This window comes from Ophidiomyces ophidiicola (genome assembly GCF_022830035.1).
Source record: "Ophidiomyces ophidiicola strain CBS 122913 chromosome Unknown scaffold_4, whole genome shotgun sequence".
In the NCBI taxonomy this organism is placed as follows: Eukaryota; Fungi; Ascomycota; class Eurotiomycetes; order Onygenales; family Onygenaceae; genus Ophidiomyces; species Ophidiomyces ophidiicola.
The window spans coordinates 309,806-322,955 of record NW_026054644.1 but is presented as its reverse complement, the minus strand read 5'-3'; the positions used below and the strand labels follow the sequence as shown (position 1 = coordinate 322,955).

The window sequence follows — 13,150 nt, the reverse complement described above, 5'->3', positions numbered from 1 at the left end:
GAGAAGCTGGACCGGCAGCCAGAGCTGTCTACCAGAACCCGATATGAGGGGCAGCTCAACGTCGAGGGCGAAACACTTCAACTGTTTTGTCTTGGGCTTTGTTAGCTGTCCGATGATCTACTTATTGACCGTGATCGCCCACCCCAATGGGTTTTCATCCTCCCTCGAACTCTCCCCTTTCACGCGTTTCTTTTTTTTCCCCTCGCTGCTCTGCTGGTTGAATATACACGGCCGAGTTGGCCCTTCTGCGTTGCATACATCCGCCATATACCACCCCACTGTCGAGTATCTGCTCATCGATCGAATATGGCGTCCCACCACGTTGACCGTTCGGACCTAGTTCCAGGAACGGTCCATCTAGTGGATGTTGCTGGCGAGGCAGCAAATTCGAAACGTGAAAAAGACATTGTGCTCGTACCTCGGCCGAGTGCGGACCCTGAAGATCCTTTGAATTGGACTCGCCGGCGGAAACTGTTACATATGGCTATGCTTTTTATCTATACCCTCGGCGTCGGTATTCCAACGACTCTACAGTACAGTGTGCTAGCGGATATTACACGAGATACCGGAATTACTACCGCCCAATTGGTCAATGGCACCGGTCTCATGTTCTTGTTCCTGGGGTGGGGCTGTCTTTTCTGGCAACCTCTTGCTATCACATACGGCCGACGAGGTATTTACGTCATCTCCTGCATGCTCTGCGTTCCGTTGATCGTCTGGACTTCCTACTCGAAAACCTATGGAGAATGGTATGCGCATCGGATCATTTTGGGTTTTGTTGCGTCTCCAATCGAGTCGCTTCCTGAAGTATCAATTCCTGATGTTTTCTTTGCCCATGAACGTGGACGATGGATGGGCGGCTACGTCTTATTTTTATTCGGTTCAAACTTCATCGCACCCCTTGTCGCAGGGTGGTTCAATGACGCTTATGGATGGCGATGGGTTATGCATTTTGGAGCCATGATCGGTGCCGTGGCAACAGTGATCATCTTCTTCTTCATGGAAGAAACGTTGTACTTTCGGCCTACTGTTGAGGGCGAAGAACTAGAAATCACGTCGAATGAGTCAGAAAAGAGAGAGTCCAAAGAGAAACAGGATCTCCAGACGACAAACACTTCAGAGAACGGGGTGGAATTTTTAGCCCCCCGAACATACCTCCAGAAATTGAAGCTATTCGTCTTTTTACAAGGTCGCCCAAGCAAGAAGCAAATGCTTACGATGATGTACCGACCCTTGTTGATTATCCTCTATTTCCCTTGCACGTCGTGGGCCGGTTTCCTTTATGGTATCAACTTATCTTGGTACAACGTACTCAACGCCACTGCCTCCCCGATCCTTTCTGCCGCTCCATACAATTGGAGTGCAGCTCTTGTGGGTTCTGCTTATACGGCTCCTCTTATTGGCGCAATCTGCGCGTGCGCCTGGTCAGGAATTGTTGCTGATAAATTTGCGATCTTCCTTGCTCGCCGTAATAAGGGCGTTCGAGAGCCGGAGCATCGTTTATGGCCGCTCGTCGTTTCAGGCCTGATTTCCACCGCAGGACTAATTCTCTGGGGTGTTGGTGCTTCATTCGGGATCCACTGGGTGGGTTTGATCTTTGGTCTTGGTATGCTTGCTTTTGGCTGCATCACGGGTGGCTCCATCGCGATCTCGTATTGTATCGACTGCTTCAAGGAACTCAGTGGCGAATCGATGGTGTCCGTGATTATTATCCGCAATACCCTTGGCTTTGCATTTAGTTACGCCATCACGCCCTGGATTGAAGCGCAAGGTCTGCGAAACTGTTTTATTACCGTCGGCATGGTTTCGTTGGTCACAACAGCAACGTTCCTTATCATGACCGTATTCGGGAAGAGGTTGAGGCGGTTTTCCAGGGACAAGTACTGGGAGTATGTGGCTACGAGTGTGGCGGGGGCCATATAGTTTGCATGAGAGGAGGACGGAGGAGGATACGAGTCTGGCCTGGAACTCATGTCCCCAAATTTGCCACGTATGAACTGGTCTATACGCTGTATAGTTTCATAATTTTGTCGAAATTTATTAAATAGTATGATCTTCTAAATACTAATCCGTACTTGATTTTGCTTCTATCTTTTTTTTAAGTCACCGCAGAACGGAGTACTACAGCTCATCCCACAAACCTGAGTGGATCCAATCTGCATTCTCAGTTCGATGAGCGGTGAACACCCGAGAGGGATGCTAACGAGAGTTTTTTTTTCAAGATCCGATATGGAACAGACTACGGAGTATTCTAACACCAGTGAATGGAAGGAAAGACCGCCTCCAACGTATGCTACACACTAGATAGATGGGATGGGGGCCAAACGCCAATCCGCGGAGCATAAAAATTCTTCTAGAAGCCGGCCATCGAGTCAGGATGAGCCTGGGGTAGTTAATGGGGCACAAAACAAGGGGACAGAGGCCGGGGTACGATAGTGTAGCCAATTACCGACGAGCACATGTGCTGAGGGTTCTTTTTTTTTTTTTTTCTGATGGAACTGGCCGGAATGCGGGTCGTCTTGATCGTCGGCTCTGACGACCGGGTTGGGCTCGAAGCGCCTATGCTGGCTTTGATTGTGCACTTTCTCAACTATTAGAAATGCTAGTGAACTGTTTTCCACGAGCGTCCTTCTGATTTTTCATCTCTGACGTTGGATTTGCTTCATTTCTTCTTCGTCTTTCCTTATCCCTAAGACTGTTTGTTTTGTTTTGTTTGCAATTGCCGACGCTATTCAAACGCCCCTGTCTTGCGCTAATCCCAAAAAGGGTGTGAATAGTCCGGCCGAGCGCTGCTCTTGGCCAATCGCTTCCCGTTGGCCCCACCGTTCCCAGCGTGCCGGGCCCGTTACCCGTACCTCATGGCCCGCCGCGGCGTCTTATTGGCCGCCGAACCAGCCCCCAGCGCCGCGCATTGCCCGATCAGGCAGTCTTCTGGAACAATTTTCCTTCGATGCGCCAGCCCTACGACGCCGGCTGGGCGGTGGTTGAAATGCGGCGCAACGCGGGCCATCCGGCTGCTGCTGGGCCAGGGCGGGCGCTGCAGGGTGATGTGGGCGCTGGCTTGTATGTATGTATATAAGTTGCACCGCTCTCGAGGCAGCCCTCTCGAGATTTCTTCAGCGGGAAGGTACATTGTTAGCCGATCTTGAGCACGTTGCACTTTGCATTGTATGGATATCTCTGCACGCACATAACCACGCGTTATTCAAGATGAATCGTACCCTCTTTTCCTCATGGAACTTTTCAGTCCCTCTCTTTATTACTATCCTCTTCTTAGAACTGGTTTCAAGCCAGGCAGTCGACCACCTGTCGGAGCTCGAAATGCCGAATGACCCTCAAAAATGTTCCTCCTTATGCATCTCCGGTCGATCTCGCGAATATGGCGATGATTCGCGCATCCACCAAATTGTCAGTCGAGCATTCCACAACGGCCCATTGTCAACGCGGGAGAAACGGGTTATTGGTGTGAGTGCTGGGCTTGCAGGACTATTTGGTAGGAGCAGCCCAATTTTCAGGCCCACTCACATGTGTTAACGAGAAGCAACCGTATAAACAGTTATTTCCAGCATCCTCATCATTATCGGGTATCAACAGCAGTGGCACCGCAGCATCGCGGCGATCATCACCTGCAAAGACCACCGACGGACGCCACGCAGGACAGTGCCGGAAGATACCTTTCAACGGCATCATGAGTCCATGTTTTCCGTTGGGACGCCCCGAGTATCCTACAACTCCGAAGCAGCGCTGTACCACACAGGGCCTCATCAGCCGGGCCTTCCCAGCCCGGCCACCTCATACTACCAGCCGATCGAGGTATACCGCTCGCTGATGCAGAATAAAGAGACGCTCCAGCCACCGATGCCGCTGACGCCGGCGATCCTCGCTCCGGTTCGCCATCCGGCCCATCAGCACTCGTCCCCGCAAGCACATCGATGCGAATCATATCCACCGGCGCTGTCTGACTGTGAGATCTCCCCCAGGACGATTCCCGCGCCAACTCGACGCGTGATCCATGCACCGCAGCCCCGACGCATTGGCCTGCCTCGTAACCCGCGGCATGTCTTGGGATTGGGGATTGCGATTCCGCCGCCGCCCCCGCTTGTGAAGCTACGGCCGTTGCCTCTGAGAGAATATGACGAGAAATAGGGCGTTAGTCTGGTTATCTTTTTCTTGTTGAGTTGCGTTTGGATTAGCGCTGCTCGGCGCTTTTTTTTCCTGTATATTATTACCGTCTATACCCTTGCATTGCGATTCTATGTCGATTCGTCCTTGTCCTCTCTTCGACGGCTGCAGGTAGCGATACCGTTGATAATGCCGTTGGAAAAATAGACTTTGCTGTAATGGTCATGCTTAATTAGGCCGATAGACTTAGACAGACACCGCTCCGATCGGGTCTTCGTGGTTATTATTGGCGTGGGCTGTTCACTAACGGCTTTGACTTTGGGCGTCGTATTCGTCCTTCAAGCATACATTCGGGTGCAATCCCAGTGGCGCCACTGTCTTTCGTACTATACCAGAATGAGAATCCTCTTGCTTAATAGGGTCAAAAGAATATAATAGTTAGTCAACCACTTGATTTTTGGAACTGCCAAGGGGCTTTTTGTATTTGAAGATTTTAATAACCTTACTCTGCAGTTGAGAGTAATGTATTAATATTTCATATTTCAGATTCATCACTCTCGACCTTCAGCAGTACTCAGAATGCAGAACTGTACGGAGTTCAGATTTGTTAGTCATTTTCGATTAATTATTGAAGTTGAGCCATAGATCTAGGATAGCCTTCCCTTTAGGTATCATTTTCACAGTCACTTTCTCGTGTCACCTGAACGGTGAGGGTGATTGGCTTGCAGCAAATGGAAAGCCTGCCAATCACGCACCGCATTGACCCCGAAGCGGCCAGATTTCCATTGCGAATACGGAGTACGATCTGTGTGATAAGACCGCAGAATCCCTGCTTAACTATCTAGTTACTCCTACTGAGTACCGTATGTCTGGTAGGATGGCTCGGGTGCATGGGCGGGGCATCTATCCGCGAAACTTTCGAAGTATGAATTCCGAAATATGGGATGAGGTGGCTCAGAGGTACGGAGTAGTTAGTATAGAAAGCCTATGGTCTTTTGGTCAAATGCTATGTCAAAGATAATCTGGATTAGGATCCGATTTCTCTCCAAACACCCATGACCCGGCACGCATGTGGATTAGTCCTTATAGGCAATGCCTTTCAGAGAATAGGCTATTTGGCTAAATGATTGAGTCGAGGATTGACATCCTTGGCACTGTGTCTTGGATCAGACCAAAGTTTTTGCCTCCGTTAAAATGTCGTTGACCCAGTTAGAGCAATTGTTCTATGCTGTTGGATTGGGGTCGGCTTCAAGCAACATTCTAGTCCTGGGGCGGAGGGTATTTCTGTGCGATCCGCTTTGAATTGTTCAAGCTGAGCCTTTGCAGTTAAAACTGCATTTGAAGCTTCGTCTGTCACTGGAATGGGATATGGATGCATTGACATCGCAACATCGCCAATGGGCCCATTCTCTTACCATATTCGGGATTGAGCCAGCCAAATTATACAACGAAACCACAAACACCATAGGAAAGAAAGAACTGCATAACCAGAATAGTATGATGGAGAATCTGTAGCAAGTAGTTCGTCCAATTGTTTGCCATCTCCAAATATAAAAGGCCTTTGAGAACTCCCAGTCCACAATCCCGCGTATCTGCCCATCTTTGACCATAATATTTCGAAGACGCAAGTTTCCATGAGTAAAGACAAAGCATACCTGTCAAGAGGTTGTTCACGTGGTTCTTTGGGGCTTCCATTTGATGGGATATGCCTCAATAAGAGCCTCGTTGGAACTGAGTGTGACATGAGATCCAAATTTCGCGACGACGCCAAGGGAGATCTCTGCTATCCCAACAGGTATTACTGTCGGTAACACTTTCTTCGATTCACAAAGCCCGGGACCGAGCAAAGAAGGTTTATTTGTACCACAAGCAGCAGAATCGGATCTTGAGTAAGGTTTGCCTCACCGCGCGTTAATTCCACGTCGTCTTCCCCTCGTCTTGAGTCTCTCCACTGATAGCCTCCTAGCGCTTGACCGCCCGCGCGACCTACGGACCGGCAGGGCCTTGCGCGCACGGAACCGCGGATCAGCGCTCTTTGTCTGCCGACTCGACTGCCCGCAGGGATGGCGCGCAGCTCGCCAATCAGGCCGGCTGCTGCACTGTGACGAGGACGGGATCGCCAGGACGATCGACCAGGGCCCGCGCACACACCGCCGTGCGATTCCCGTCGGACGACTGCGCGACGGCGGGTCTCGTCCTGTTGTTGCAAACCAGGCGGCACGCATGAGGGTGGGCAGAGTGGCAGAGTCGCAGGCCGACGCACACTGACAGACCGGCAGAGCACAAGGCAGAGAGCACAAGAAACGACAAGAGCCAGACTTCGCATCGCGGCGGGCCGGGGTGGGCGAGCCGTGCCGTGGGTGGCTGGCCGGTGATCATCTCGCGCAGGCCAAGCAGCCTGGCGTGCAGCCTGTCGACGAACTAACGGCCTCATGGCCCTTGTCCAGGCTGCCCGCGGCCTCTCCTCCCGCCGGCTGTCTTGCTGGTCCTGTTTGTTCTCGCTTGTATCCTGGCGCTGTGCTACTGCTGCCCGGCCACGGCCCTGCCCGCCCTTTCGCTCCCTCTAAGCGCCGTGTCGTGCTGCCTCCCCGCCGTCTCTCCCGCTGCTCGGCAGATCCATCGCGATCTACTTAAGTGGGTACGGAGGACTCGTTGCAATTCCCTCGTCTGTCGGCTGTCGTCACCTGTCTCTGCTCTGCTCTGCCCTGCTCCTGTCTCCTCCAGCGTTGCGGCCAGGACGCCTCGCGCGCGGTGAGGGCCGTGCCAACTATGCTTTGATACGCCGCTGACAACGCTCGATGCCACGCCGTGATCGACTGCTGCGACGCCTCCAGACCGGCTGCTGACCCGCCGCCGTGTTCGCGATGCTGCTCTTGCTCTCCCCGCTCTTCGCGGTGGCCGCTCTGGCCCTGCGAGTTGCCCCCGGCTCTCCCTGCGAGAGATCATGCGGGTCCGGCTTCAGCAACACCACCGGCGACGATATCGTCTGCCGCGATCCCCAGTTCTTCGACTCGGAAGAGGGGAATCGCTTTCGGGAGTGCGTCAACTGCGAACTGCGGAGCACCTATTCCATTTCCCGGACGTATGATACAGATCTAAAATGGGGTCTTTGTACGCGCCCTCTCCGCCAGATACTTTTATACCTCACCGTGCTAATGGCTGCTAGATAATCTCCGATTTGCCTTCTCGAGCTGTATCTATGCTTTTCCAGTCGCTAAACAGTCGCTCTCCACCCCGTGCCAGGTGACATGCGACTCGTTGCAGCAATCTATCAAATATGACCTTATGAACCCCAAGCCCCAGTCCGCCTACGACTTCTGTGGATTGGACAGCTTCTCCGACTCTTTTGTCACAAAATGCGCCTTGTGCTATTCGCTTACAGAGGATGAGAAGTTCCTCGCGAACTGTATGCATGGCTTGCGCCCCTTTGAGTCATTTTGGAATGTACTGATCGATATCATAGTTATCGAGGCCATCAGGCAGGGTTGCCACTCCAAAGTGCCCCCAGGAATGCCCTTCTTCATCAATCCCGATCGTATCTTTAATACCACCCTCCTGCCGGCAAGCACCCAGTCTGTTAACCCGATGGCTAATACGCCAAAGGGGAAAAAGAACCTGGTCTTGATAATAGTCCTCCCAATCGTCGGCTTCTTGCTAATCAGCTTACTCACTTGTTTCTGTTGCTTTTTCTTTATCCGACATAGACGCCGCAAGACCAAGCGCAAGAGCCAGATCGACATCCAGAATCGATGGAACCACGACGCTGCCGTGATGAGTCCCGTGGCTGGAGGGTTTGCACAGACTTGGGACCAACCTGTCCAGCAGCAGTACCCCGCTCAAACACCCCAAACACCTGGCTACCATCCCGGCTTCCAAGCAACGTATTACTCTCCAGAGCAGGATGTCAAGTACCCTCCTGAGGCCTATCAGATGGGCCCTGTGTCGCATTTCCCAAATGACTCGAAAAAGGCAGACTTTGTAGCCCCCACTGTGCCCATACTCTCCGCACCCCCTCCAGGGCGAAAATCACTCTCAAATCCTTAATATGCTTTCATTTAAAATACTGGCCTTATCCTGGGCGGGAAGACTGTGTGCATTATATTACCCAAAGTGCGGGTACCTTGCCCGGATGTGGAAATTGACACCAGCCTCAGTTTCTTCGTACATCTGGATGTATGATTTGGAATGGCTGTTTCCACGTTTCCGCTCTACTCTGTTGCGGCTAATCCAACTTTTTGCGAAAAAAAACTCCAATATTATCTGTTCTCAAGATTTTTGGCCCCTTCTATACCCCTCATATATTGTTTTCTCGTGCAAGACGATATTTCTGCTTACTACCTTAACCTAATGATTTGAAGAATGTATGACATGAGCTTGTATGAGTATCTTGTTTACAGCCTGCATACTACTTAAAAACTGGCTTCTACTTCAGTAAATGTCTGTCAGGAGGTACCACACGTTTGCTCGTATCATGCCTTCTAACATTACTGTGTTGGCTCTAGGATAGAATATGCATTTCCTGCTGGCCTTTCAGGGATATGGAATATCAGCAAAACACAACCACACCCTGCAGTAATGTTTGCATCTAATAGTACATATCTCCACTATTATAACCCAGAACTTTATAAATATAAAGCAAATATTTTCGTGCAAGTTTTCTAATAGGTTATTCCCTACTCTGGCCCTTGATAGCAGCCAACATAGAGGGAATCATACAGCTGGCATATGGTAATTCTGTTGTGATGAAAGCAGCACATAGACTACCTAAGGGGTACTGATTATTTTCAAAATATCAAGTAAAGATAAGACAATGTAAACAGAGAGATAGTGAGCCGTCCTTATAAATTGCTTTGAGTTGAACTCTCCAAAAAGTTAATCAAAATAGCCGCGGCGCGACTTCAAGGACCTTCAACGTCGTCATCTTTCAAGAGATTCAATCACTCTACGCCCCAGCAATGACATCCATCGGCCCAGAGCAGCTCAAAGCCCTGGAGCAAACTCGACAACGGCTGGTACAGCTAACACAGTCGCTGGGGTCCCTGGCAAACAGCATCAGCCAGAGCGACCCGCTGCCCGCCTGGTGAGGTGGTGACCTGCCTTGCAACCCGTGCTTCATCTCCATCGACTATCCTCGACGAGCTAACTAACAGCGGAATTCCTATACAGGTCGTCTCTACAGTCTCAAGCTACAATCATATCCAACAACCTTCTCTCGATCTCCCACCTTCTCACCGAACAGCAAGGCCTGCTCGCCTCCATCATCGCCTACCCAACCCCGGAATTTCCAGGCCGAACAGAATCAACTATCTTACATCAGCTACTGCGAACGAAACTCGAACCGCGCGTTGAGGAATGGGTGGCTAGGGGCAGAGCCGTCGCGAAGAACAATACTGCTTCGTCGCAGCTGCAGGCGCAAGATGGAAATGAATCCACGCGTTTGTCGGTCGACCAGCTGCTGAGCTTATGGCACTGGGCGCCCGTGGAGGCAAATATGGAAGCGAGGCAGAGGGACTGGGGCGGTGATTATACTCTGGAAGAAAGAGAAATGGGAATCAAGAATGTGATAACTGGATTGAGCCGAAAACTGGATGAAGGGGATGAAGAAGATGATGATGATGAAGATGAAGACATGGTAGGCGATGACATGGAAGTAATTGTTGGCGCCCATGCGAGGGCTGGCGGAGCACCAGGGGTCGAATTCGATATCGCGAGGGGAAGCAGCCATACGCCTCCAAAGCCGATGGCCCCTGGGTTGCCGCTTGAGGATGTTTTTCGATACATGACAACAGGCGCGACTCCAAGCCCTAGATGATCAATATTACGCCCAGTTACAAGCGCATATTACTGGAAAGCATGGTTATTCTTATGGCGCTGCTGCTATGAATAAGTATCAAAGGGTCACGGAATACCACTGAACCTCAAAATTACAATTAAAACGTATAAGAGGTGGTAAAAGGGAATACGCGCAACGCCGCCAAAAAATATCATCCTCGTCTTCGTGTACTCGGGCCTTTGCCAAATGGGGAAGGGGAAGCGCCGCTACTCTTTGCTGAAGGCTTCTCTGCTAGCGCTTGCGCGGGATAAGGCTTCTTTGGCTTTGATTTTTTTGCAACAGTCACTGGAGAGTTCCAGTAATAGATCATCTGCGCTGCAAGGATCAGGTTAAGGGAAAATCCGGCGATGAATCCGTACAAGATGAGCTTATCATCAACTTCCTGAAGAGTTGTGAATATACGCGTCAACGACCCGAGAAGATAGTTGAACACCTGAAATGAGATGTTAGCATGTAGCTCGGATGGTTAGTTGCAATGGAATTCCAAAAAACGTACCGCAAACGCGCTTAATTGACCAGTGCCGCCCTGAGACCAGATAGTCCAGATTTGGGGCACTTTGCTCGCCACACCCAAAGCTCCGGCGCCAGCCTGCAAGAACCCCATCACATGGTTGTCTACGATGGTTTCACCACTAAACAGAAGGGCATAGACCGCGCCGCCGAGAGCAGCAAGGAACGCCCCAGCGATTGCACTCTGACCAGAGAATACTAACACCAAAACCGCAACCACCACATCTTGCACCGCAATCAAAGCTGCCTCGCCGTATGTACTAAACGGAAATTGCAGACGAGCATTGTATGCGAGCGTAATCAATAAACTCGTAGTCTCGAGCGCATAGGAGGTGAAGGACACCCCTTCCGACGAGCGTGAAGATAGGAGCTTCAGGATCTGGGGGACTTTGACGATGGCGCTAAAAGTAACTATGGCAATTCCCAACACTTTGGAAATCGCCAGCGGGAGACAAGCGGGGTCCTTGGTGATGTCGACGGCGAGAACCAGGGAGGTGTAGCATCGGGTACCGAGGAGGGAGACAAGGGCGTTGCCGATCGGTTCGGGCAGAGAGGTCGTGATCGGGCGCAGGTAGGGCTGCAGGGGATCAAGGATCAGGGACTGGATAGCTTGCGGTACGGACTCCATGGCTGCTGCTGCTGCTGCTGCTGCGCTGCTGTTTGTCTTCGCCTGGATCGTGGCCTTGCGAGCCCGCAAAACAAGCAGCGGAAGCGCGACCTTCACGTGATCGTGATGCTGAGTCAGCGGCGAGGAAATTCGGCTTGACCTCAAATCGTTGATCGAGAAAGCGCACAAGTCACCGATGACCCGGAGCCCGCGCCCAGCCGCATTACAGATCGTCAATGAGCCTCCGGGCTACATGTCTGAGGCCTGGGGCCGCATTCGAGCCGGTGGCACTCTGCCGTGAGTGCCTGTCGCGTGTTTTCTCGCCCACCTCGCCTGTTTCCCGCCGAACATATGCCGCCACAAGCAGCTTGCGAAGTGATCTCGCGCAGGCCCGGGCGCTGCCACGGATCCTGAGAAAGGCATATTTCTCGTCTCATCCACCGACCTTAAGGGGCGTGCTCGCGACGAAACTGCTGCCGTGGTCGAAGGTTGCCACCTCTGCAACACGTCGGGCGTCTCTCTTTGATTCTGCTGCGCCAGTATCAAGAGATAGAGGCGACACCGTGGCTGCGCAGGACCAAAATGTTTCAGAATTAATCAATGAGCTTCCTCACAGGCGAAGACAGCGCCTAAAAAGCAAAAGTGAAAACGAACAAGCCTCCTCTCCAGAAACGACTATACGACCAGACGCCTCCTCCCGCCTCTCCACGCTCTCGTCTACGCTCCCAAAATCTTCCTTGCGCCGGCAATTGGCCCTCTACCTCTCCCTCACAAAGCCACAGCTTTCCTTCCTCATTGTCCTTACCGCCACGACTTCCTACGGGCTATTTCCCACTCCCACGCTCCTCGCTCTTGATCCGTCCATAACTCCACTCCCCACCCTCTCCACGTCGACCTTAACATGTCTGTATCTTACCGTCGGCACGTTTCTCTCCTCCGCCAGCGCCAATACCCTCAACATGCTCTTCGAACCCAAATATGACGCTCAGATGTCTCGTACACGGAATCGCCCCCTCGTCCGGGGACTCATCAGCTCTCGCGCCGCTTGGCTTTTTGCCATTGGTACAGCGACAGCGGGCATTACGGCCCTTTATTTCGGGACCAACCCCACGGTCGCGGCGCTTTCGGCTTCGAACATCTTTCTATATGCCTTCGTTTATACACCCATGAAACGACTGTCTGTGATCAACACCTGGGTCGGTGCTATCGTTGGTGGAATCCCACCACTGATGGGCTGTGCAGCAGCCGCCGGCCAAACAGCAACAACGGGGCATGACACATGGCGGGATCTTCTATTTGGCCCGGATTCTCTGGGTGGCTGGTTGCTTGCTGGTATTTTATTTGCGTGGCAGTTTCCGCACTTCAATGCCTTGTCCCATACCATCAAGGACGAGTATAGAAATGCGGGGTACAAAATGCTAGCATGGACAAACCCAGCACGGAACGGCCGTGTCGCTTTGCGCTACTCCATTCTCATGTTTCCTCTATGTGCTGGGTTATGTTGGGCTGGAATTGTAAACAAGGGCTTCTTAGTGGGAGGCACGTTGATCAACTTCTGGCTGACAAAGGAAGCTTATCGCTTCTGGAAGCTGCAAGGAGCGAAGGGCACTGCCCGGGGCATGTTCTGGGCCAGTGTGTGGCATCTACCCCTGCTCCTTGTCGGAGCCCTGGTCACTAAAACTGGCGTATGGGACGGCGTGTGGAATAGAGCCATGGGCATCATGGGTGACGAGGAAGATGAAGAAGAATACCTGATAGATGAGGGGTTTCTGGAGTATGAGGAAATTCGAAACTCAGCTCCTTCAAGCCAATCCGCAGAACCTGTGGGTTGAAGCGGTAGTGTCCGCAGTGTATTATACTCATACTTATTTAGTTCCATTTATTTTACGTTCTCCGAGCTTGAACAAGAGGCGTTGGGACCTGACTCTCCCATTTCTTTAGAAAGCTTTTTATTCATGGTCTCCTTGGATTGGTCTCTTGTCAAACTACCAAGCAGCTCGGAAGTGAAATGAAACTGTCCCCAAATGATGAAATTGACTCAAGACGTTGGTCGTTTATCAAATTATCAGATGTATCAA

At 51.6% G+C, this 13,150-nt stretch overlaps 5 protein-coding genes across 5 annotated transcripts; 4 read left to right on the top strand and 1 right to left on the bottom strand.

Annotated features, from left to right (window-relative positions):
• Positions 1 to 306: 306 nt before the first annotated feature.
• On the top strand, positions 307 to 1,923 carry LOZ57_001535 (uncharacterized protein; the record flags this gene model as incomplete). Its single annotated transcript, XM_049250623.1, has 1 exon — positions 307 to 1,923. One exon carries the CDS (start codon positions 307 to 309, stop codon positions 1,921 to 1,923), a length of 1,617 nt encoding a protein of 538 aa, XP_049110207.1.
• Positions 1,924 to 6,986: 5,063 nt separating this feature from the next.
• LOZ57_001534 (uncharacterized protein) lies at positions 6,987 to 8,166 on the top strand (the record flags this gene model as incomplete). The annotated part of the gene is made up of 3 exons (XM_049250622.1): positions 6,987 to 7,233; positions 7,289 to 7,528; positions 7,586 to 8,166. The coding sequence occupies 3 exons, from the start codon at positions 6,987 to 6,989 to the stop codon at positions 8,164 to 8,166; spliced, it is 1,068 nt and encodes a 355-aa protein (XP_049110206.1).
• A 911-nt stretch (positions 8,167 to 9,077) lies between these two features.
• On the top strand, positions 9,078 to 9,934 carry MED8 (mediator of RNA polymerase II transcription subunit 8; the record flags this gene model as incomplete). Its single annotated transcript, XM_049250621.1, has 2 exons — positions 9,078 to 9,202; positions 9,289 to 9,934. The coding sequence occupies 2 exons, from the start codon at positions 9,078 to 9,080 to the stop codon at positions 9,932 to 9,934; spliced, it is 771 nt and encodes a 256-aa protein (XP_049110205.1).
• Positions 9,935 to 10,106: 172 nt separating this feature from the next.
• LOZ57_001532 (uncharacterized protein) lies at positions 10,107 to 11,093 on the bottom strand (the record flags this gene model as incomplete). The annotated part of the gene is made up of 2 exons (XM_049250620.1): positions 10,107 to 10,388; positions 10,452 to 11,093. 2 exons carry the CDS (start codon positions 11,091 to 11,093, stop codon positions 10,107 to 10,109), a joined length of 924 nt encoding a protein of 307 aa, XP_049110204.1.
• A 215-nt stretch (positions 11,094 to 11,308) lies between these two features.
• On the top strand, positions 11,309 to 12,904 carry COX10 (Protoheme IX farnesyltransferase, mitochondrial; the record flags this gene model as incomplete). The annotated part of the gene is made up of 1 exon (XM_049250619.1): positions 11,309 to 12,904. The coding sequence occupies one exon, from the start codon at positions 11,309 to 11,311 to the stop codon at positions 12,902 to 12,904; it is 1,596 nt and encodes a 531-aa protein (XP_049110203.1).
• Between the last annotated feature and the right edge of the window lie 246 nt (positions 12,905 to 13,150).